The 23,025-nt window shown below is 46.2% G+C and overlaps 1 protein-coding gene across 2 annotated transcripts in view; it reads left to right on the top strand.

Moving 5' to 3' along the window:
• PDZD4 (PDZ domain containing 4) overlaps nucleotides 1-23,025 on the top strand; it is a 56,643-nt gene that overhangs the window by 19,827 nt on the left and 13,791 nt on the right. For both annotated transcript variants that reach the window (XM_030192420.1, XM_030192421.1), the window contains exons 2-6: nucleotides 1,968-2,058; nucleotides 4,481-4,579; nucleotides 8,878-8,940; nucleotides 9,090-9,191; nucleotides 9,545-9,655. In XM_030192420.1, coding sequence (XP_030048280.1) covers nucleotides 1,968-2,058; nucleotides 4,481-4,579; nucleotides 8,878-8,940; nucleotides 9,090-9,191; nucleotides 9,545-9,655 — 466 coding nt within the window. The remainder of the gene's footprint in view (nucleotides 1-1,967; nucleotides 2,059-4,480; nucleotides 4,580-8,877; nucleotides 8,941-9,089; nucleotides 9,192-9,544; nucleotides 9,656-23,025) is intronic.

The following is a 23,025-nucleotide window of genomic DNA, read 5'->3' as shown; positions in this document are numbered from 1 at the left end:
GTGCCCTGGCAGACAAAAAAGCAAACAGGATGCTAGGAATTATTAGGAAAGGCATGGTAAATAAGACTAAGAATACTATAATGCATCTGTATTGCTCCATGTTGCAACTCACCTTGAGTATTGCATTCAGTTCTGGTCGCCAAATCTCAAAAAAGAAATAGTGGAATTAGAAAAGATTCAAAGAAGAGTGGCCAAAATGATAAAGGGAATGGAACTCCTATGAGGAAAGGTTAAAGAGGTTAGGGCTCTTCAGCTTGGAAAAAAGATGGCTGAGGGGAGATATGATTGAGGTCTACAAAATTCTGAGTGGTGTAGAACGAGTAGAAGTGAATCGATTTTTTACTCTTTCAAAAAGTACAAAAAACTTGGGGCTCTTAATGAAGTTACATGGAAATACTTTTAAAACAAATAGGAGGAAATATGTTTTCATTCAACGAATTGTTAAGCTCCAGAACTCTTTGCTGGAGGATACAGTAACAGCGGTTAGCGTATCTGGGTTTAAACAAGATTTGAACAAGTTCCTGGAGGAAAAGTCTGTAGTGTGCTATTGAGACAGACATGGAGAAGCTATTGCTTTCCCTGGGTTTGGTAGCGTAGAATGTTGCTACTATTTGGGTTTCTGCCAGGTACTTGTGACCTGGCTTGGCCACTGTTGGAAACAGGATACTGGGCTAGATGGACCATTGGTCTGACCCAGCTTGGCTATTCTTATGACATCAATGCTATGCTCTAGTTTTGACTTACGAGACTGAAGAAACTGGTCTTTGGTGAGTTCTACAGGCGAGGAATGATTCTCCCATGACCCTGCAGGTGCATGGGGGAGATCCTTGGGGTAACACTCCTAGTGCTTTTGTGTTGATCACTGGCAATACCCCAATACCCAGAGTTACTCTTAAGCCTGTTGGGATGGTTTTTTCTAGAGGTTTAAGTTTTGTTTTTTTGCTTTGGTTGTTGTAGATGAGCCCTTTATGTCAGCATTTTTGCTGGTCTTAAATGTGTTGGGGTCTTAGTTGGCCGTATTGTGTTAGCAATCATTTTTCCCCTGGCTTTGGTGCTTTTCTGTCTTTTTCTTTGTTTCAAGTTATCAGAGAGCTATCTGTCCTATCTAGTTGGTTTAAGCAGATGATCGAGACTGAAGCAAGAAGAAACACTACACCAATATAGGAATCCCGGATCATATCCAGAGAGACTTTTGAGATTTTTCTGGGGTCTAGGAGAGCAGATCCATCACCACTACTACTTGAATGGTTACATTATCATTAGCGAAAGGGGAGGGAGCAGACAATGGTAGAGAGAGGTATGTACTATCTGCCACCAGATCAGAAGCTTAATCTGACAGAGATCAAGCTAAGCATTATCAGAACATGGGAACTGTTTTTGGTAGTTCTCTCCTGTACATCATAATTTTATTTTACTCTTATTATTAGTACTATTTTTTATTGTTTATTTAATCGCTTGCAAAAGTAATATGTAGACATACAGACCATTATGCTACTAAAGTTTCCTTAACCTGGAAGTTAAAATGAAAAAAGAAAGGACTGATAGGTAAACAAGGAGAGAACACAGGGAAACTTGCAAAAGGGAAACTTTCATGCTAATAAAATTTCTTGAATTTAATTTTTAAAAAAAAGGTTTGAATTAGCACCACCTTGATAAAAAGGTGCGAGCAAATCCAAATAAATAAACATAAGCAGTAGTGACAATCATCAAGGTTTCTGTAGATACAGTCTTGAAATTGGCACTACTTTTACACATTTCAAACTTGTTCTATGTAATCCATTGTATATCTTTTACCTTGTGTTTAATATATGTGCATGTGTTTTACTGAATCTGATAGAAAGGGTGAGACACATAGGCAAAGAGTGAATAAGAAAGAAGTTGGAGAGAGAGAGGGCAAGGGGAGGGTGTGAGGAGAGAAAGGTGGGAGAGACTGCCCCCTTTTTCTGCTGGTGTTTTGTCTTTCACAGCCCCCCCATTGGCCAGGAGTTTTATGATCCAAGTGAGTACCTGGAAGGAGTGCAACCAGAGGTGGACAGGACAGACGAGCTGGAATACGAGGTAAGGGAAGGCTGTGCTGTAACCCCTCCCCCCTGTATAATCAAAACCTGCTCATGCAGGTTATCCCCATCCTCTGCTGGCACAGTCAGGGTGATGGAGACAATTCCTGCCCAATTAAACCAGTGCTTTTCACGTTTCATTTCCATCCAGTGGAACATAAAAAATATTTGGGGCTTAATTTGCTAAAGTGCACTATAGTGTAAACGCAAGCTAACTGCATTAAATGGGTCCCATTGCATATCATTGGGGCTATGGTAAATAAAACATGTTCACGCAGTAATATTCTTTAGCAAAAATAGTTCTTAATCCCCATGACCTAAGCAATAATACTTTCTGCCTAGAGTTATTATGAAATAAAGCTGAAAGACAATAGCTGCTGGTTATAGTCACTTCCCACCAAATAACTGAAACTAGACATTGATGTTACCTGTAAACCATTCTAAACACAAGTTTTAAATATGGTCAAATAAAAAGATCAGGCTGTTCTACTTACATTTAGATTGTAATTTTATGACAGCATATATATCACATAAAAGTGTGTGTTGTGTGTTGGCAGCACATACTTTAAATGTGGTGTAGCCATGGTTGGGCCCAGGTGAATTTAAAACGAATCGGAGAAAATTTTTCTTCACCCAACGTGTAATTAGACTCTGGAATTCATTGCCGGAGAACGTGGTACGGGCGGTTAGCTTGACGGAGTTTAAAAAGGGGTTAGATAGATTCCTAAAGGACAAGTCCATAGACCGCTATTAAATGGACTGGAAAAATTCCTCATTTTTAGGTACAACTTGTCTGGAATGTTTTTACGTTTGGGGAGCGTGCCAGGTGCCCTTGACCTGGATTGGCCACTGTCGGTGACAGGATGCTGGGCTAGATGGACCTTTGGTCTTTCCCAGTATGGCACTACTTATGTACTTATGTACTTATGAACAGGGGACCACCCATTTTGTGCTCAGGTCCACCCAGCAGCAGTGCACCCACACTGACACTGGCAAAGCAGATATGCTGTTTTGCAAGTGTCGGCGTCAGTCAGCTCAGTGACATTGCCCCTGCTGAGCTTGGTACGAATTCTGGCCAGCAGAGGAGGCGGTCCTTAGCTGGCAGGGCTTGGGGATCCTCGCCAGCTAAGGTATTTATATTTTGAGCTGGGGCAGAATGGGAGTAAAAAGAAAATTTATGCCACCCACTTTGAGCTCAGGCCTACCCAAAATTGGTGGTCTGGCTACACTACTGGTGTATACCCCAGGATAATTTAATAAACAACTATAAATACACTTTTGGAAAATAGGGTCATAAAATTACCCCCTTCATGGAACAGGTGAGCCTTCACATCTGATCAAAATGGGATCAGATCTGCTAGTCACATACCAGGTTTATTCCCTCACTCTATTCCATTCAATAGCCCATTGCCCACTGTTGCCTACTCTTACTCCCATTCCCTCCCCACCCCCCACCTACTGTTCATTCTCACTCTCTTCTTCCCTACTTCTGACTGACCACTCACTCACCTTCCCTACTTTCCTACCTCCCATTTACTGCTCGCTCACTCCTATTCCTTCCTCACTTCCCACTCACTCTCACTCTCCATCCTTCCCCACCTTCCACAGACTTCTCACTCTCACTTCCCATCTTCCACTGATCACTCACTCTCTCTCCTTCCTCCCCTAATTTCCACAGACTGCTCACTCACACTTCCCTTCCTCAGAACCCACTCACTCTCACTTCTCTTCCTTCCTCACCTTCCACTGACCACTCATTCTCACTCCCCTTCCTTTCAGAGCTCCTACTGCTCACTTTCTCTTTCTAACCCCATTGCTCACTCTCAAACTCTTTTGCCAGCATTCATTAGTCACTCTTAGTCTCCTCATCCTCCAGCACCCACAGATCACTCTCATACCTCCTTACCCAGCCTCCACTGCTCATTCTTTCCATTCTTCTGTAGAATCCTCATTGCACATTGCTCTCAGGCACTATGAGCCATGTGGTGCCTATACTCGCATGCCTCTCAGCCATCACTATGAGAATAGCATGGTAGTAAGAATAGTGTATAGGGAACAGCATAGCACTTCCCCATGTACAATAAAGCATTCCTCCCATTTCTGCAAAACAACCAAATCGGGTGTGGAAACAGGACCATGACTGGGCTACATCTCCAAATCTGAAAACCATTGTATTAAATGCTCCCTTTCCACCTCAGTGAAAGTAGATGGTAAAGAGGGCTCTTATTTTGTTTCTGCTTCTGCTTTTTTACCCATCCCCCCCCCCCCCCCCCCCCCCATGATTCAGTTGCCCTCATATTTTGACAGTGAGGACCCTGATTTGGGTTCAGAGAGCTCTGTGGCCCTTCCCTGTCACATCCCTAGCTCCCAGCACATAGCTAAATGTGTGTGTCTATGTACCTTATGGCTTCTCTCCCCCTCAGGAGGTGGAACTGTACAAACCCAGCCACCAGGACAAGCTGGGCCTAACTGTCTGCTATCGCACCGATGATGAAGAGGACTTGGGGATATACATTGGGGAGGTATGAACCTGAGACTGCTGTAGTGGCAAGGGTGAAGGAACCAAACGGTAACTGAACACAAAAAGTCCCACAAAAACAGTGGCAACAAAACCAGAAGTGGGGAATGAAGGAATACTGGACAAACCACAGGTTCAACAGATAAAATTTATTGCATAAAAACAATGCTTGAGACTCGACACAGCACTGTATTTCAGCACAAAAAGTGCCTGTCTCAGGAGTCTGATGATATGAAAATGAAAATGAGATTGTGCAGCTGAATGGGAATGATGGAGTGGTCTTTAACCCATCCGTGCCCAATGTTCCCATAATAAGCCATATGGGAACAAATTGATTTGTTCCCATATGGAAACGTTGGGCACTAATGGGTTAAAAAGACCGTGCATATTTGACTGATGCACTGTAGAGAAACATATGGCAAAGCACACTTAATACTCCGATAGGATCAAAGTACCTGGTATAGCGTGAATACAAATCTCTCCGATAGAGGTGCGAGTCTAATTCTTCAGCTGAGGCAGGCACTTTTTGTGCCGAAACACAGTGCTATGTCGAGTCTTGAGCATTGTTTTTACTCAATAAATTTTATCTATTGAACCTGTGGTTTGTCCAGCCTTCTTTCATTCCCCACTTCTGGGTTTGTTGGCAAGGGTGAAAGTCCATGGCCTGTGTGTATGCATGCTTGTATCATCCCTCCCCTTTCAAAACCATTTTGTTTTAAAACATTATTCTTCACCACTACTACTAATAATAATAATTTACACAATACTACTGGATGTACACAACACTGTACAGACACACATTAAACACGATCCTTGCTTGGCCACCTTAAGATTATCAGATATGATCACCCCAGTTCCCATTCTTCTTTTCTGCTCACTTAATTTTTTACAGCTCAAATGAGTGACTGCCTTTTTTTGGTATTAAATCTTAGTTGCCACACTTTAGCCAGTTCCTCAAGCTTCACTAGAACATTTTTTTCATAATTTCCAGGGAGTCTACCCTGAGGCGAGAATGTTCTCAGCAACTCAGTATTCATCCAATGGGACTGGAAATTGAAGAATAGAAAATTGACTGGCAAGTAAAATGCCTAGATTAGTCATACAGGTTTTTCCTTTCTGTTTACTCATCACAGCTAAACCAAATTTAACAAAAAAGAAAGCCTCAAAATTCCAGCAATGCTGAGAGCAACCCAGGCAAGCATCTAGTCCTGATACCATCTTGGATTCTCTCCCCAAGCAATTCCACTGCAATTCCACTGTATCCTCATTAGCTTCTACATATTCCTTCCCTTCACCTTTGAGTCTCACAGTGCTACTTTTGCACTTCCTCCTATCATTAATAAAGTCTTTCCCCCCACTCCAATTTCGGGGATCTTTTATGAAAGCTTAGCTCAAGTTATCTGCAGCAGGGCCCATAGGAATAAAATGTATTAGCCCTTAATGTATTAGCTATTTTCTCTTCCATTTGCATCTTTGCTTTCTTGACTTACTTTTTTGGATACTTTTTTCTAAAACTATAACTACTCTTATTCCTTTTTCTTTTATTTACTTTCCTAGCAGTTAGGTTTGCTGCCCTTACCATTCAGTTTTGTGTACTGCTTTTCCACTTCCTTTAGATACTTTAATCCATCTAATGAGTCCTTGAGGTATATTCACATCTTGACAAATTTAGTTTTCTTTAAATCTAGAACTCTTGCTTTTGAATGAACCATCCCTATCTATGTCCTAATACTGAACCACGCCATCCAGAGATCATTGGATCCTAGGTGACCACTCGCTACAATATCAGAAGCATTCTCCCTTCTTGTAACCACCTAGTGTATTGCCTATGTGGGTTCTTTTACCAGCTGTCTGAAGAAATTTCCTTGGAGGGAATCCCGAATCTCCCTACTTCTAGATGACACTAAAGCTGGGATGTCCCAATCAATATCCAGTAAATGTATCTACAGGCACTCATTCATAGGCATAGTTTGACTGTTTCATTTGGGGGTGGGGGGGGGGCAAAGGATGGGGCGGAGCATATTAGCATATTCATTTGCATATATACATTTGCAAATGAATATGCTAATATGGAGGAAGGAAGGGAAAAAGAGCTGGCTTTTTTGGGGAATAACCATAATGAATATGTATGAGATATCCCTTCCTTCCTTCCTTCCTTCCTTCCTTCCTTCCTTCTTTCCTCCTTACCCAGCACTCCCTCTTCATCTGCAGTAGTATTTCCCCACCTCCTTTCCCATACCATACCAGTGTTGACCTTAGAAATGCATAGGCTCTATATGTAGATCCTTCAAGAGGTAGTGTGTCATGATTTAGGCTCTACACCCTTTCTGATGTTTTGGTGCCACCTCAGTAAGGCCAACACACAATCTCTCCACTGCAAAACACTATACACAAACTTGTGCAAAAACACAATCATAACCTTACTAAACCATAACAGCACTAATTCCAAGGACAGGATGAGCTACAACCTTATGCGTGAAAAGGCAGAACTGTAATTACACCAGGCTCTAAAACACCAATACACTACCTCGTGAAAAAAAGCAAAACAAAAAGGGCTGCAAATACTACACGCTAGCAGAATACTGCACCTTAATCACACATGAAAAACACATGACACAACAGACATGACACAAGGAACTAGAAATAAAAAAGTATGAAGGCAAAATACTGAACTGGAAAGTTAACTCAAGAAGTCAGACTCAGCATGCAGCAATACCAGAAAAATTGAAATTTACAGGCAAAATATCACAGATGCACATTTCAAAAAGCTGACATATTTCAATTAATACATTCTGAATAAAATACTTTTTTCTACCTTTGTTGTCTGATCATTTAGTTTTTCTATTCGCTTTGGTCCCAGTGTCTTCTGTTTTATGCAGTGTCTTCTTTCCAGTAGGCTTCCCTCTGCTCCCCACCCTCCCAGTCCCATCCATCTCCTGCTCCTTCCCTCTGCTCCCCACCCCTCCCAGTCCCATCCATCTCCTGCTCCTTCCCTCTGCTCCCCCCCCCTCCCAGTCCCATCCATCTCCTGCTCCTTCCCTCTGCTCCCCACCCCTCCCAGTCCCATCCATCTCTTGCTCCTTCCCTCTGCTCCCCACTCCTCCCAGTCCCATCCATCTCCTGCTCCTTCCCTCTGCTCCCCACCCCTCCCAGTCCCATCCATCTCCTGCTCCTTCCCTCTGCTCCCCACCCCTCCCAGTCCCATCCATCTCCTGCTCCTTCCCTCTGCTCCCCACCCCTCCCAGTCCCATCCATCTCTTGCTCCTTCCCTCTGCTCCCCACTCCTCCCAGTCCCATCCATCTCCTGCTCCTTCCCTCTGCTCCCCATCCCTCCCAGTCCCATCCATCTCCTGCTCCTTCCCTCTGCTCCCCACCCCTCCCAGTCCCATCCATCTCCTGCTCCTTCCCTCTGCTCCCCACCCCTCCCAGTCCCATCCATCTCCTGCTCCTTCCCTCTGCTCACCTCCTCTCCCAGTCCCATCCATCTCCTGCTCCTTCCCTCTGCTCACCTCCTCTCCCAGTCCCATCCATCTCTTGCTCGTTCCCTCTGCTCACCTCCTCTCCCAGTCCCATCCATCTCTTGCTCCTTCCCTCTGCTCCCCACCCCTCCCAGTCCCATCCATCTTCCCTCTGCTCCCCACCCCTCCCAGTTCCATCCATCTTCCCTCTGCTGCCCCCCCCCCCCCCCCCGTGAGGTCCAGGATCATGACTCCGTTTACACCCTCTCTTCCTCCCTCCCTCCGGCGCAGGCAACAGTCTTCTTCAGCTTTTCTGTGTTCCTGGCAGCGGTAGCGATGTACACGCTGCCTTCGGTCTGCCCCGGAAGCCTTCTCTTCAAGTTCCTGTTCCCACCTATGCGGGAACAGGAACTTGAAGAGAAGGCTTCGGGGCAGAGCCGAAGGCAGCGTGTACGTCGCTACCGCTGCCAGGAACACAGAAAAGCTGAAGAAGACTGCTGCCTGCGCCGGAGGGAGGGAGGAAGAGAGGTGTAGACAGGCACGCTCGTCTCCGTCCACTTCGCTTCCCTGCCCTCTCTGTCTGCGTCCCGCCTTCCTCTGATGTCATTTCCTTTCGGGCGGGAGGCAGACAGAGAGGGCAGGGAAGCGAAGCAGACAGAGACGAGCGCGTGCCTGTTTTTTTTTTTTTCTACTGGTGCCAGTCGTCGTCGTTTGGGGGGGCATTGCCCCCCCTCACCCCCCAGTCTACGCCCATGCACTCATGAAGTCATTCTTGCACTGTCAGGAATGCCCTATCCCTAGCCATTTGTCTCCACTGACTGTGTCCCTTCTCATATCTCTGCAGGTGAACCCCAACAGCATTGCAGGAAAAGATGGTCGGATCCGAGAAGGTGACCGCATTGTGCAGGTAGGGCAGATTTTGAAAATGAGTCCAGGTAACCTGTACAATGAGTAGGCTATAAGTCACTCCAATTAATCCCTTTGAATCCCCAACTTTCCAATCCAAGAACTCGACTGTTGTGGGATCTTTAAATAACAGTCCCTTATCCTTCACAGATCAATGGCATGGAGGTACAGAACCGTGAAGAGGCAGTGGCCATATTAACACAGGAGGACAGCACTAATATTTCTCTGCTGGTGGCCCGGGCAGAGACAGAGGTGAGGCTCCCACTACAGTCTCTAAATCTTCAGGCTGGCATAGGAGGTGATTATGTTTATGTTTATTAGATTCTTTATATACCGTCTTTCTGTAGTACAACCAAAGCGATTTACATATTATATACTGGTTCTTTCTCTGTCCCTAGTGGGTTCCCAATCTAGGTTTATACCTGGGGCAATAGAGGGTTAAGTGACTTATACTTGTATTTTTGGGCAAAACCAAAAAAGGACAGAATTAGGGTTTTGGGTTGGTTTTAGCACTAAAACCAAAGCTAAAACTGAAATTGGTCAGCCTCTAAGCTACTCCACAAAGCACTTAAGAGTTATGATAGTCCTCTTCCTTTCCCCATCAGCTCAGCAAACGTTGGAAGGACAGTGACCGAGATGACTTTTTGGATGACTTCGGCTCAGAAAATGAGGAAGAGCTGCGGGCACGAAAGCTACTATCCCCCTCCCACCGGCAGGTACAGTGCAACGAATTTACGAGCAGAACTACAGAAGCAAGGGGAAATCCTGTTACAGCTGAGCCAATATCTCACCAGCTAAAGGCCCTCCTGTTTCCTTTTCTCTTCACCCTCCAAGGTTTTGGGGCTAAGAAAGAGATTTCAGGCCTTTAGCTGGTAAGAACACATCAAGAGATGGACAGGAAGATAGAAAGAGACTGATTTAGCTGTGGAAACCTAGTAAGAAAGAGAATATAAAGAAAAACACAGAGGAAAGAAAGATGGATGGATAAAGAAAAAGACAAGACACTGCAGTGGAAAACCCTAAAGGTACAAATAGGGACAGACAGAGAATGCTTCAGGCACAGCAGAGAAGAATGTGATTCAGATTTGGCAATCTAGAAAAAGAAGAACTGATAAAGGATGAGAGGGGCAGAGAAATATAAAGATATAGATGGGGACAGATATTGACAGGTCTTTGATGATTACACAGAAAAGGCTACATTGACACTTGCTGTGAAATTCCATAGTCAAACAGGATCCAGTACCAGTGAAGCAGTAAGTGGCCTAGCCAAGCCCCTATGCAGGTGTACACACTTGTCTGCTCTGTATTCCAAGGGGTTTGAATCACAGGGCACTATGGTGTCTACTGCAGTTCAAACTCTGAGTTGCACTGAGTTGCAAACAAGGATGTTCACTGCTCTCCTCCTCCTACTGCTGGCCAGTTTACTGCTGAGAGGATGAGGATTAGCAGGGAAGGAATGGAAATAAGAAAGCAAAGTTACTCACATCCAAAAGGTATTTTCCAAGGATAGCAGGACACATTTTATTACAAATGGGTGATGTCAGTAATGGAGCCCCTCGTGGGGATGCTGCCTAGCATTGTATGTTTTCTAGAAGCCTTTGGTAGCTTTGAACGCACATGCATGTGTGCCTTCCCACCTGCCTGAATCGCACAGGACCAGCAGTTGAATACAAAAGTTTAGAGAATACAACTCCTGGAGGAGGTGGAATGGTATGTGAATCTCTTCATAAAGGTGGTAAATAAATCCCAATAAATAATGTAATTAATTCATTGAATTTAATATATGTCCTGATGTCCTCAGAGAACATCTGCTACAGGCGAGTAACTTTGCTTTCTCTGAGAACAAGCAGGACATCCATATTACAACAGATGGGAATCCTTAGCTAAAAGACTTACTGAAAACAACAAACAGCAGTCAATAGTGGCTTGCAACAGGCAAAACCTGTGTAGATACAGCCTGGAACAGAACTGAACATAAGAATAGCCATACTGGGGCAGACCGATGGTCCATCTAGCCCAGTATTCTGCTTCTGACAGTGACCAATCCAAGTCACAAGTACCTGACAGAATCCCAAATAGTAGCAAGATTCCATGCTACTGATCCCAGGGCAAACAGTGGCTTCCCCATGTCTATCTCAATATGGACATTTCCTCCAGGAACTTGTCCAAACCTTTTTTTAAACCCAGATATGCTAACTGCTTGAACCACAACCTCTGGCAACAAGTTCCAGAGCTTAATTATTCATTGAGTAAAAACATATTTCCTCCTATTCATTTTAAAAATATTACCATGTACCTCATTGAGTGTCCCCTAGTGTTTGTACTTCTTGAAAGAGTAAAAAATTGATTCACTTTTTTTCCGTTCTACACCACTTAGAACTTTGCAGACCTCTATCATATCCCTCCTTAGCCATCTCTTTTTCAAACTAAAGAGCCCTAACCTCTTTAGCCTTTCCTCATATGAGAAGAGATCCATCCCCTTTATCATTTTGGTTACCCTTCTATGAACCTTTTCTAATTCCACTATATCTTTTTTGGGATAGGACTACCAGAATAGCAAGCAATACTCAAGGTGAAATCACACCATGGAGTGATACAGAGGCATTATAATATACTCAGTCTTATTTTCCATCCCTTTATTAATAATTCCTAGCATCCTGTTTACTTTTTTGGCTATCGCTGCACACTGGGCAGAAGATTTCAGAGTATTGTCTACGATGACACCTAGATTTTTTTTCTTTGGTGCTGACTCCTTTCATTTCCCATTTGGATGCCCAGTCTTCCAATTTCCTAAAGTCTTCCTGCAATTTTTCACAGTCCGTATGTGTTAACTTTGAATAATGTTGTGTCATCTGCAAATTTAATCACCTCACTCGTCAATCCAATTTCCAGATCATTTATAAATATGTTAAATGGCATCGGTCCCAGTACAGATCTTTGCAGCACTCCTCCATTCACCTTCCTCCACTAAGAAAAATGACCATTTAACCCCAACCTCTATTTTCTATCCATTATCCAGTTCCTAATCCACAACAGAGCATTGCTTCCTATCCCATGGCTTTTTAAATTTCTCAGGAGTCTCTGATGAGGGCCTTCGTCAAAGGCTTTCTGAAAATCTAGATATACTACATCAACTGGCTCACCTTTATCCACATGTTTATTCATGCCTTCAAAAAAATGAAGCAGGCCTAGGAGAGGGGATTTGGATTCTAGACCCTGAACAAATTCTGCAGAACAGTCTGACCAAACCAGCAGTCATGTTGGGAATCCTGGTTGAGGCAGTAGTGACATGTGAATGGGTGGAAAGAAGACCACATCACAGTTCTACAAATCTCCTAAATGGAGGCTGACCTCAAGTGGGTTACCAACACAGCCATGGCTCTGACAATGTGAGCCATGACATGACCCTCCAGAGTCAGCCCTGCCTGCAGTCTGCTAGCCAATTGGATAAAGTGTTTTTACCAATACCTACCTTCTTCCTGAGTCAAAAGAAACAAAAAGCTGACCGCCGCTACCTTTCGAGGAGCTTTGCAAGGAGACTCCACGAAAAACTCTGCCAGGGTCTGATAAAATTCTAGCTTGTATCCGTCCCGAATGACTTCCAAGACCCACTCGTCTGACGTTCCTGGCCCATTCTCCCAGGAAAAGGAACAGCCGTCCCCCTATCAAAGATGGGAGATGGGCCAAGGCCCCATCATTGGGTATGAGCTCCAGCGGCCAGTCTCAAAGAAGCGCCGCCGGGGTGGCAGTCCCCACAAAATGGCTGCTGCTTCTGAGGGAATCACGGCTTCGCGAATGCTCCAGACCTGCCCAGACAATACTGGTGGGTCTCCCTGAATCGGGTCCGAGAGGAGCCCGAACGAGGACTGGATCTGGGCTTATCCTCAGGCAAACGATGGCCTTTAGAATCCCCCAGGTCCTTGACAATCTTGTCCAAATCCTCACCAAAAGGAAGCTTGCCTCTGAACGGTAAACATGCCAGATGAGATTTAGAAGCCATATCTGCAGACCAGTGATGAAGCCACAACCAGCTATGAGCCGTTACTGAAAGAGAGACCTCCTTCGCCGAGGATAGAAGAAGGTAATAAAGCAAACCTGCCAGAAAAATGAGGCCTGCCTTGAGCGAAGGCAAAGTCTCAACCAGCTCCTCCGTGGAGGCTGCTTTCTGCACCCAGGAAAGGCACACTGTGGCCGCATAGGAACCGCAGACACGGAAGCTTGCATACACAACGCCGCCACTTCAAAATACATTTTCAGGGAAGATTCCAATTTCCTGTCTTCAGGATCCTTAACCCCTCCCTCTCCTCCGAGTTCCAGGCCCCCCTCCTTCCCTCTCCTCCAAGCCCCCTCTCTCTCTCTCCTCCGAGTTCCAGGGCCCCCCCTCTCCTCCGATTGCCAGTCCGACCCCAGCCCGACCTCTTCTCCCCCAGCAGTCCTCTGCCCTTGCCTTCCTGCGTGCCGCCCAGAATTTAAAGTCATCTTACCTCGGGGTCCCGGCGGCAGCAGTGAAAGGTGAGCAGGCTCAGCGCTTCAGCCTTCCCTTCTCTCTCAGCTCTGGTCCCGCCCTCCTGTTTCCGTAAGCCTCTCCATTCAAAGCATATGCTTTCATAGTCCCCATGCTCACTCACAAACTATTACTGCTATTGTACCCACAGTTAGGCTCTGCACTTTTCCCTGCTACTTATGGAGAGATGAAATGATGGTGGAGGATGGGTCCCTGGTTTGGGGGGGGGGGGGGGCACAAATATATGTTTGCCTAGGGTCCAATATAATGTTAATTTAGCCCTGTTCACAATCAGGGCTGCCAAAAATTTCTAGAAAATTTAAAACACTGGGCAGCATCTGTTCTGGGGGCTCTGTTGGTGACATCATCCATCTGTGGTAATATGGATGTCCTGCTTGTCCTTGGAGAAGGAGAGGACTGGAACACTGGACTGGAACACACCAGACTGGAACACTGGACTGGAACACACCGGACTGGAACACACCAGACCGGAACACCCTGGACTGAAACACACCGGACCAGAACACACTGGACTGGAGCACCCTGGACTGGAGCACACTGGACTGGTCCGTACAGCTTCACCTGCACTTAGCCACTGCCCCCCAAGGGTTGAGCCCCTGGGTTCGAGTGGCCGGCAGGACTTACCGGATACCAGATGACACAGGGACCAGGACTAGAACAAGCTGGAAACAGCAGTACTCCTAAATCCTAAACTGACATAAGTGCTCCAAGCCCTAACCAACAGAAGAACTCAAAACAGAAGCCAACAAAAGTGTTCCTAACAATAAACCAACAAAAGGACTTCCTAAGCCCTATACTAACAGAAGTGCTACCAATAGCACCACTAGGAAAAGCAGGGGAGCCACAGGGAAAGAGCAGGGAACCTAAACACATAAACTAGCACAGGTGCTCCTAAGCACTAAGCACAACAGCTCTACAACCCTAAACTAACTATGGTGCTCCTAAGCACCAAACTACCAGCAGAGCTCCTAGCACTAAAAGGGAAGACAGGGGAGCCAAAAGGGAAAAACAGGGAAGCTAAACACAGAAGACAGCAGTGCTTCCAAAGTACTAAACACAACAGAGCTTCCAAAGCCCCAAACACAGAAGTGCTTCTAAAGCACCCAAAGGGAAAGCAGGGGAACCACCAGGAAAAAGCAGGAAAGCTAAACACATAAGCCAAAAGTGCTTCTAAAGCACCAAACACAGAAGTGCTTCCTAAAGCACCAAAACACAGTAGTGCTTCTAAAGCACCAAAAGGGAAAGCAGGGGAGCCACAAGGGAAAAGCAGGGAAGCTAACACAGATCAAAAGTGCACACTGCACTACCACTAACCTGGACCTAAAGCAAACAACTAAGCAAACGTTGCAAAGGCCCTGAAGGGAAGAACACCACTTCCTTATCAAGGCCCTGCCTGATGATGTCACCACTACCAGACACAGGCAGGCAGCATACTGAAACAGAGCTAGAGCTAACTCAGGCTTAACCTCCACAGCTGCAGTATAGCAGAGCAATTAGAGCCACGCTGGAAGCAACCAGCACACAGAGGCAGCTAGCTCAGGTAACACACACAGCTGCAGTATAGTAAAGCAATTAGACTCATGCTGGGAGCAGCCAGCCCACAGACACAGAGCCAGCTCTAGCAACACAGAAAGAAGAAACAGAAGCCAGCACAGAAGCTGAACACCAGAATAAGGTAAGTCTGGGAGAGGTCACAGCCACAATCGTAACAGTGTCTATGTGAAAGAGAGAGAGTGTGAGAGTGAGTTCAGAGAGAGATAGCGAAAAAGTGTGTGTGTGTGTCTTTGATAAAGAGAGAGTGTGAGAGTGAGTTCAGAGAGAGAGAGAGTGAGTGTGTGTGTGTGTGTGTGTGTGTGTGTGTGTGTGTGTGTGTGTGTGTGTGTGAGAGTGAGAGACAGACATGCCTCTGATCCTCCCTCCGAGTTCCAGGTCCCCTCTCTTGCCCCAGTTTGAGGCTGCTCCTCCCTCCCTCCCTCCGAGTTCCAGGGCTCCTCCCTCCCCCTGAGTTCAAGGGCCCCTCCCTCTGAGTTCCAGCGCAGGAACCCTCCCCCTTCCTCCGAGTTCCAGGGGCCCCTCCCTCCCCTCCGAGTTCCAGGGGCCCCTCCCTCCCTCCGAATTCCAGGGCCCCCTCCCTCCAGGGCCTGGGCTCCCTTCCCCTCCGAGTTCCAGGGCTCCCACCCCTCCCTCCGAGTTCCAGGGGCCCCTCCCTCCCTCCGAGTTCCAGGGCCCCCTCCCTCTAGGGCCCAGGCTCCCCACCCCTCTCTCCGAGTTTGCTGCGGCACGTCACAGGTCTCTCCTCACGTTGTTACCAACCACCCGGGATCCCCACCCCCGCCCTGCCGACGTAGCTACTGCTTCCAAGTTCCCCCCTGAAGTCGCCGCCAGCCCCTCTCCACCCGGGCCAGGCCCTCTCCATTAAACTCACAGTGTCTGACCTCCGAAAGCGCAGCAGGCAGTGCCAGATCGCCTCCCTTCGCCTTTCCTTCCCTCCCTGTGTCCCGCCCTCGTGTAACGTAACTTCGTTGAGGGCGGGACCCGGGGAGGGAAGGAAGGGCGAATGGAGGCGATCTGGCGCTGTCTGCTGCGCTTTCGGAGGTCAGGCGCTGGGAGTTCAATGGAGAGGACCTGGCCCAGGTGGAGGGGGCTGGCGGCGACTTCAGGGGGGAACTTGGAAGTGGTAGTGACTTCGGCGGGGCAGGGGCGGGGCGGGGCGGCGATCCCGGGCGGTTGGTAACAACGTGGGGAGAGACCTGTGACGTTCTGCGCATGCATGGCATGTCGGTCACTCATCATTTATATAGTAGGACTAGCTGTGTAAGTGCAGCCTGGAACAGAACAACACAGGGCCTTGGATTCTAGACACCAAACAAATTCTGCAGAATTGCCTGTCTGAACTGACTGTCGCATTGGGTATCCTGATCCAAACAGTAGTGGAAAGTGAATGTGTGAACTGAGGACCACCTCACAGCCTTGCTAATCTCCTCTATGGAAGCTGATTTCAAGTGGGCTACCGACGCAGCCATGGCTCTCACATTGCAAACCATGACATGTCCCACAAGAGTCAGCCCAGCTTGGGCATAAGTAAAGGAGATGCAATCTGCTATCCAATTTGCAAGTGTGCATTTTCCGATGGCCACCCCTAACCTATAGGGGGTCAAAAGAAACAAAACATTGAGTGGACTGTCTATGGACATGAGTCTGCTCTAGATAAAAGGCTAAGGCTCGCTTGCAGTCTAAAGTATGCAGTACACTTTCGCCAGGTTGGGCCTGTGGTTTGGGGAAAAATGTTGGCAGAACAATTGACTGGTTAAGATGGAACTCCAAAACTACATTAGGAAGGAACTTAAGGTGCTTGCAGAGGACCACTCTGTTGTGATGAAATTTTAGCCTGGAGCTCACTGACTGTGAACTGAAGTGAAACTTAGTGTAAGGTGTATCAGCTACTAAGGCCTGAAGCTTGCTGACTCTGCGAACTGAAATGACCACCACCAGAAACACAACTTTCCAGGTCAAATCAGATGACAGAAATTCAGAGACTCAAAAGGAGCTTTCATCAGCTGGGTGAGGACTATGTTGAGATCTCATGACACAGTGGGAGGTTTGGTAGGGGGCTTTGTGAGCAACAAACTTCTCATGAAGCGAACAAGATCCACCTAGGAAATGTCCCTCTCACAGAAGATCTTCCGGGCTATAATCATGTTTAGAGTCCACTCGTGTGGTTGCAATATCCTGCTCAATCTGTCTACCAGGCAGTTGTTCTTGCCTGGTAGATAAGTAACATGGAGGTCCATACCGTGAAATAAAGCCCACTACCATATGCCCACTGCTTCCTGACACAAGAACCCCGTACTCCTCTGCTTGTTGACATAGAGCATCGCAACCTGGTTCTCTGAGTGAGAACAATTTGGATCAATCTCTGAAAGCCTTTAGAGTGTTCCAAATGGCCCTGAGCTTGAGGAGACTGATGTGGTACTGAACCTCCAGAGTGGATCACCAGCCCTGAGTATGAAGCCCATCTATATGAGCCCCCCCACCAGCCCACATTGGATACATCCATTGTCAACACCTTCAGAGGTGGTGGAATTTGGAATGGAAGTCCCAGAGTTAAATTGAACTGAATTGTCCACCAGAGAAGGGCATGTGCCAGTTCTGGTGGTATAGAAATGACATCTGTTAGGTTCCCTGTCACCTGAGATCACTGGGCCACTCTCAAGTGGCAACATTCCATGGGAGCAACATGCATGGTTGAGGCCAGTCTGCGCTGTATCTAGCAGGGCTCCTATGTAATCCAATTTGCAAAATGGGTGCAGGTGGGACTTGGTGTAATTGATGACAAACCCAATCATCCTTATTGACTTTTTGGCTCCTTCCTGAGATACACTCTTGACCAATCAATCGTCTAGGTAGGGAAACACATATACCCCCAGTCTACTTAGATACTCTGCAACTACCGCCAGACACTTGGTGAAAACTCTGGGGGCAGACACTAGGCCAAAAGGCAGAACACGATACCAGTAGTGACATTTCCCCACTCAAAATCTGAGATACTTCCTGTGACTTGGAAGTATTAAAATGTGGGTATAGGCATTGTTCAAGTCCAGAGAGCATAGCCAGTCGTTTTTCTGAATTAGAGGAAGAAGGGTGCTCAGGGAAAGCATCTTGAACTTTTCCTTGACTAGTAATTTGTTCAGGGCTGATATCCAATCATTTTTTTTGGTCACAAGAAAGTACCTGGAATAGAATCCCTTCCCTTCTTCCCCTGGTGGTACAGGTTTGACCGATTGGGCCTGTAGTAGGTTGGAGACTTCCTCTGCAAATACCTGTTTATGCTGAGAACTATGAAAGACACTCTTGGTGGGCAATTTGGAGATCTCTGATACCAATTTAGTGCGTACCCGAGATGGACTATTTGAAGAACCTACCATTGGGAGGTTACAAGGGGCCATCTGTGCTGATAAAAAGTGAGCCTCCTTCCAACCGGTAGGCCATCCAGGACTGATACTTTTTGAACGGCTATGCTCTTCTGGAGCCAGTCAAAAGCCTGTGCCCTGCTTTGACTGGGGAACTGGCTTGGACTTCTGAGGACGGGGCTGGCTTGACCTGGGATACTGGGTCTGAGTCGCTTGAGTGGAGTGAGCAGGTGGTGGGAAGCTACGCCTTTGAGAGTAGTAGGAACGTTGCCTAGACCCAGTTGAAAATCTTTTTGTTGAAGAAGATGCAGATGGAGGATGCTGAGAGACAGTGTGTATAGTATCCGTATGTTTCTTAATGAGGTCAGCGACCTCTTCCACTTTCTCTCCAAACAAGTTGTCCCCACGGCACAATATGTGCCCCAGGTTCCAGGCCAGATACAGGCGGCCATGAGAGTCTGCACATCCCCACACTCATGCCACAGAGTCTGGACGCACATCAAAAGTATCACAGGAGCCCCTGACCAGGTAATGCCTACACTCCATCTGTTTGTTGGCCAGCTGGTGAAGCTCTGCAGCCTGCTCCGAAGGGAAAGAGTTCGCCAGACTTGGTGTACTGTTCACCAAAGACTCCAGGTAAAGGCTCGTGTAGAACTGGTAGGACTGGATGTGGGCAACGAGCATTGAGGCCTGAAATGTCTTCCTCCCAAACAAATCCAAAGTTCTGGCCTCTCGTCCCGGGGGCACCAAGACATGAAACCAAGAACTTTTGGCCCATTTGAGAGCAGATTTGACCACCATGGAGATGTGTGGCAATTGTGCCTTCTTGAATCTGGGAGTTTTCTGGGTACAATACTACATATCCACCTTCTTGGATGCAACCTGCATTGTGAGGGGAGATTCTCAGTTCTTTAACAGTGCATCCTTAAGGATAGGGTGCAGTGGTACAGTGACCCCTTCCTTAGGAGGAGACTTATAGCCCAGAACAGACTTCTTTGCTCTGGCCTCCTTCTCCGTCTCCAACTTAAATGGGATGGCCGCATCTATCTCTCTCACAAAACTGGTGAAAGAGAGCACCTCAGGTGGAGATTTTCATCTCTCTTGAGGAGGAGAGGGATCAGATGGAATTCCATATGACTCTTCCTCTGAGAAGTAATGTGGATCCTCATCTGACTCCCATGGGAAGTCCCAATCAGATGAAGAGCCTAGAGGTGCAGTCCTACCCTCAGACTCCGGAGAAGCTTCCTCCCCTGATGTAGAAGGGGGTACTGCCTGCCCCAACATTGACGTTGAGGAGCTGAAGATTCAGAAGGAAACAGACATTAAGAGCAGTGGCCTTATGGTTAGAGCCGCAGGCTGAAAACTGGGGAAGCCTGTTTCAAATTCCACTGAGACTCCTTGTGACCTTGGTTGGTGTGAAAATAATCTTCCCTCTAACAAGTACACTGGATGAGCTATCAACAACTACATACATGGATCTGTGCTTTCAAAGAATTTCAAATTGGATGTTGTCACATCTCCTTAAATTGAACACAGAAAAGCCCACAGTACCATGAGTGTATGAGACAGCCCTTTTTACACCCCCAACAGTCTTCAATTCGTAGTCTGGGTGTCTGGCTAGATTCAACTTTGAAGGACGATGAACAGTAGGCAATATTCAGCCCGTGAAATCAGCATTTTTAAAACACTGGTTACTACCAACTGAGTTAGATCTGCATATTCAGTGACAGCAGTCCAATCGACTGATTGTTGGCTGCCACTTTTCATCCAGCTGTTTATCATTGAAGATGTCGGAGGGTGAGTGGGTCACTGCGCCAGTTGCCATGGGAGCAGGAGTGGACGGATGAAAGAAGCAGATTTCAGCTCCATCTCCATCATGCAAGGTCATCTTGGTGTGTCCAGTCGAATTAGAGGTTCAGCCTACTTCTAGGAGTCATCATATAACCTGAAGTCCATCCTAACAACATTTCTTCGGACCATTTTAGACTCTTTTATCCTTTCCCTATTTTCTTCTTTCCCTGTTTCTTCTATTCTATCTAATTTAATTGTAACCGTATCACCTCTGATCTGGCGATAGGCTATCAGTACATTGTAAGCCACTTTGAGCCTGCAAACTGTGGGAAAAATGTGGGGTATAAATGTGCAAATAAATAAATAAACAAATAAAAATATAACCTCAGAGAGGACCTGGGGCTGTTCTACTGGTGGTACAAGTGCTCTCTATGCCAAAATGGGAGCCCTCTGCACCAACTGCACCAGTTCTTCTCAGAGCATGCTGTGGAACTGCTCATCAAAGGTGGGCATCGGCAAAAGCCAGGTAGAAGCAGCCTGAGAAGATGTCAGTGCTGCACCGGTGGTGATGACTCGATGACTTGCACACTGGCACCTCTTCTAAGAAGGGGTAATGCTCCTCCAGGCCCTGGCACTTCTTGGGTATCAGAGGATCCGATGTCCCAATGCTCCTCTTGGGCTTCCCCCGATGCACAGAGCTTCGATCCCCAGGTGCCAATGAGGACGTCGCCGAATCCGTGCGCATCCTTGGTGTCAGTTCTGATGCTCACTGATCCTGGGGCCTGTTACCAGCACCTAGTGTCGAAGCAGGTGGAAACCCATTCAATGCTGGTGCATTCCCAGTGGATGCTGAAGTGAAAGCAGCCATGGAGGTCGATGCCCCCAGTGCTAAATTTAATGTTCTGGCCTTCGAGGAGCCAAAACAAATGCTCCATTTGAGCACCTGCTGAGTTCTCACCTGCATTTTTAAAAGCACATGCAAATTCATCCTCTCAGCTCTGCAGAAAGAAGATTGGAGGACCCACGCTCACACATCAGACTGGAAGTCACCGGCGCATGCATGGTGGGATGCTGCTAGAATTTTCTACTGTACTCACTAGTCAGCATCCACACCAGGAACCCAAATGTGAGAATAAGAAAGCCTGCTTGTCCTCAGAGAACAAGGCTTAATGAGAATACATCAGCATAGATATTTTTAAAGTATAAACAAACAAGTGGATAAAGACAAGCAAGTTGATATAGTGTATTTGTATTTTCAGACAGCAGTTGATAAAGTCCCTAATCAGAGACTTCTTAGGAAATCAGTGTCATGGGATAGGAAGCAATGCCCTTTGTGGATTATAAACTGGCTGAAAGATAGGAAACAGAAAGTAGGACTAAATGGTCAGTTATCCATATAGAAGAGGGCCAGTAGTGGAGTGCTGTCCAACATATTCATAAATGATCTGGAGACAGAAGTGACAAGTGGAGTGATCAAATTTGCACATGTCACCAAATTATTCCGTTATTACAATGCAAAGTTTTGCAAGAATTTGCAGAGAGATCTTGTGAGGTGACTGGACATCTAAATGGCAAATTAAATTTAATGTGGACAAGTGCAAAGTGATCCACATAGAGAAACATAATCCCAACTGCAGGTACAAAATGCTGAGCTCTATGTTAGGCGTCACAAGTAAAGATCTTGGAGCCAATGAGGACTGTACATTGAAATTTTCAGCTTAGTATGCCACGAATGCCAAAAAAAGCAAATAAAATATTAGGGATTTTTCGACAAGGAATAGAGAACAAACCTGAGAAAATCATTATGAATCTGTGATCACACCTGACTGGTGTATGCAGTTTCAATCATTCCCATCTCAAAAAGAATATAGTGGAACTAGAAAAGGTTCAGAGAATGACAACAAAAATAATAAAGTGGATAGAACACCTCCCTTATAAATAAAGGCTAAACATGTTAGGACTTTTCAGCTTGGAGATGACGAGAGTTCAGGGATATGATAGAAGTCAATAAAATCTTAAGTGGGGTGGAACAGTTAGGATGGAATTTATTCTTACCTGTTAATTTCCTTTTTACTTTAGTCCTGCTAGACCAGTCCAAGCAAGCAGCCTATATCCCTTCTTGACCAGCAGATAGAGGTAGAGATATTGAGGCAGTCAGGAAGGCTCCAGTGTGCCGATGCCACAGCAGAGCTAGATCCACTGTCCCATATAAGCACTGCAGAATTTAATGTAACTTGAAATTTAAATCTAAACATGTCTGAATATGTACTCTCGTTGACAAAGGGGAAATCAAAGATAGCCTGAGAGGATCTCATATGCTGTTGTCAGCCAAGGTGGATCCTGGACTGGTCTACCAGGACTCAAGAAAGTATATTAACAAGAATACATTTCTTCTTCTTTTTCATCTCTGCTAGACCAGTCCAGATAAGCAGGATGTATCCAAACAATATCCTATTAGGTGGGGGAAGACAAGGCTCCCTGAATTACCGCTCTGCCAAAGGCTGCATCACCCTTGGCCAAAACATCAATCTTGTAGTGCTTCACAAATGAGTGTAGGAACAATCATGTCACTGCTTTACAGATGTCCTTCAGTGTCTCTGTGCATAAGTTGAATGGGCATTGAGGCCCCCAAGGGCCACTTTAATGATGTAAGCTGCTTCAATGTGTGCCTTAATCCAATGAGCCTACAGAAACTTAGAGGCTGACTGCTCCTTGCATGGACCCTAAAGCAGGATGAAAAGCTTGTCCAACAGGCAGAAGGAATTAATAACCTACAAATACTGAATTGAAACCCTTCTACAGTCTGTGCCCTGAGAAATGCAAGGACAAATCAAACTCGGGTATACATATAAAGTAACAC

Source organism: Microcaecilia unicolor, chromosome 2 (genome assembly GCF_901765095.1).
Source record: "Microcaecilia unicolor chromosome 2, aMicUni1.1, whole genome shotgun sequence".
NCBI lineage: Eukaryota > Metazoa > Chordata > Amphibia > Gymnophiona > Siphonopidae > Microcaecilia > Microcaecilia unicolor.
Note: the sequence above shows the minus strand (reverse complement) of the source record. Positions and strands in the feature narration are given on the sequence as shown.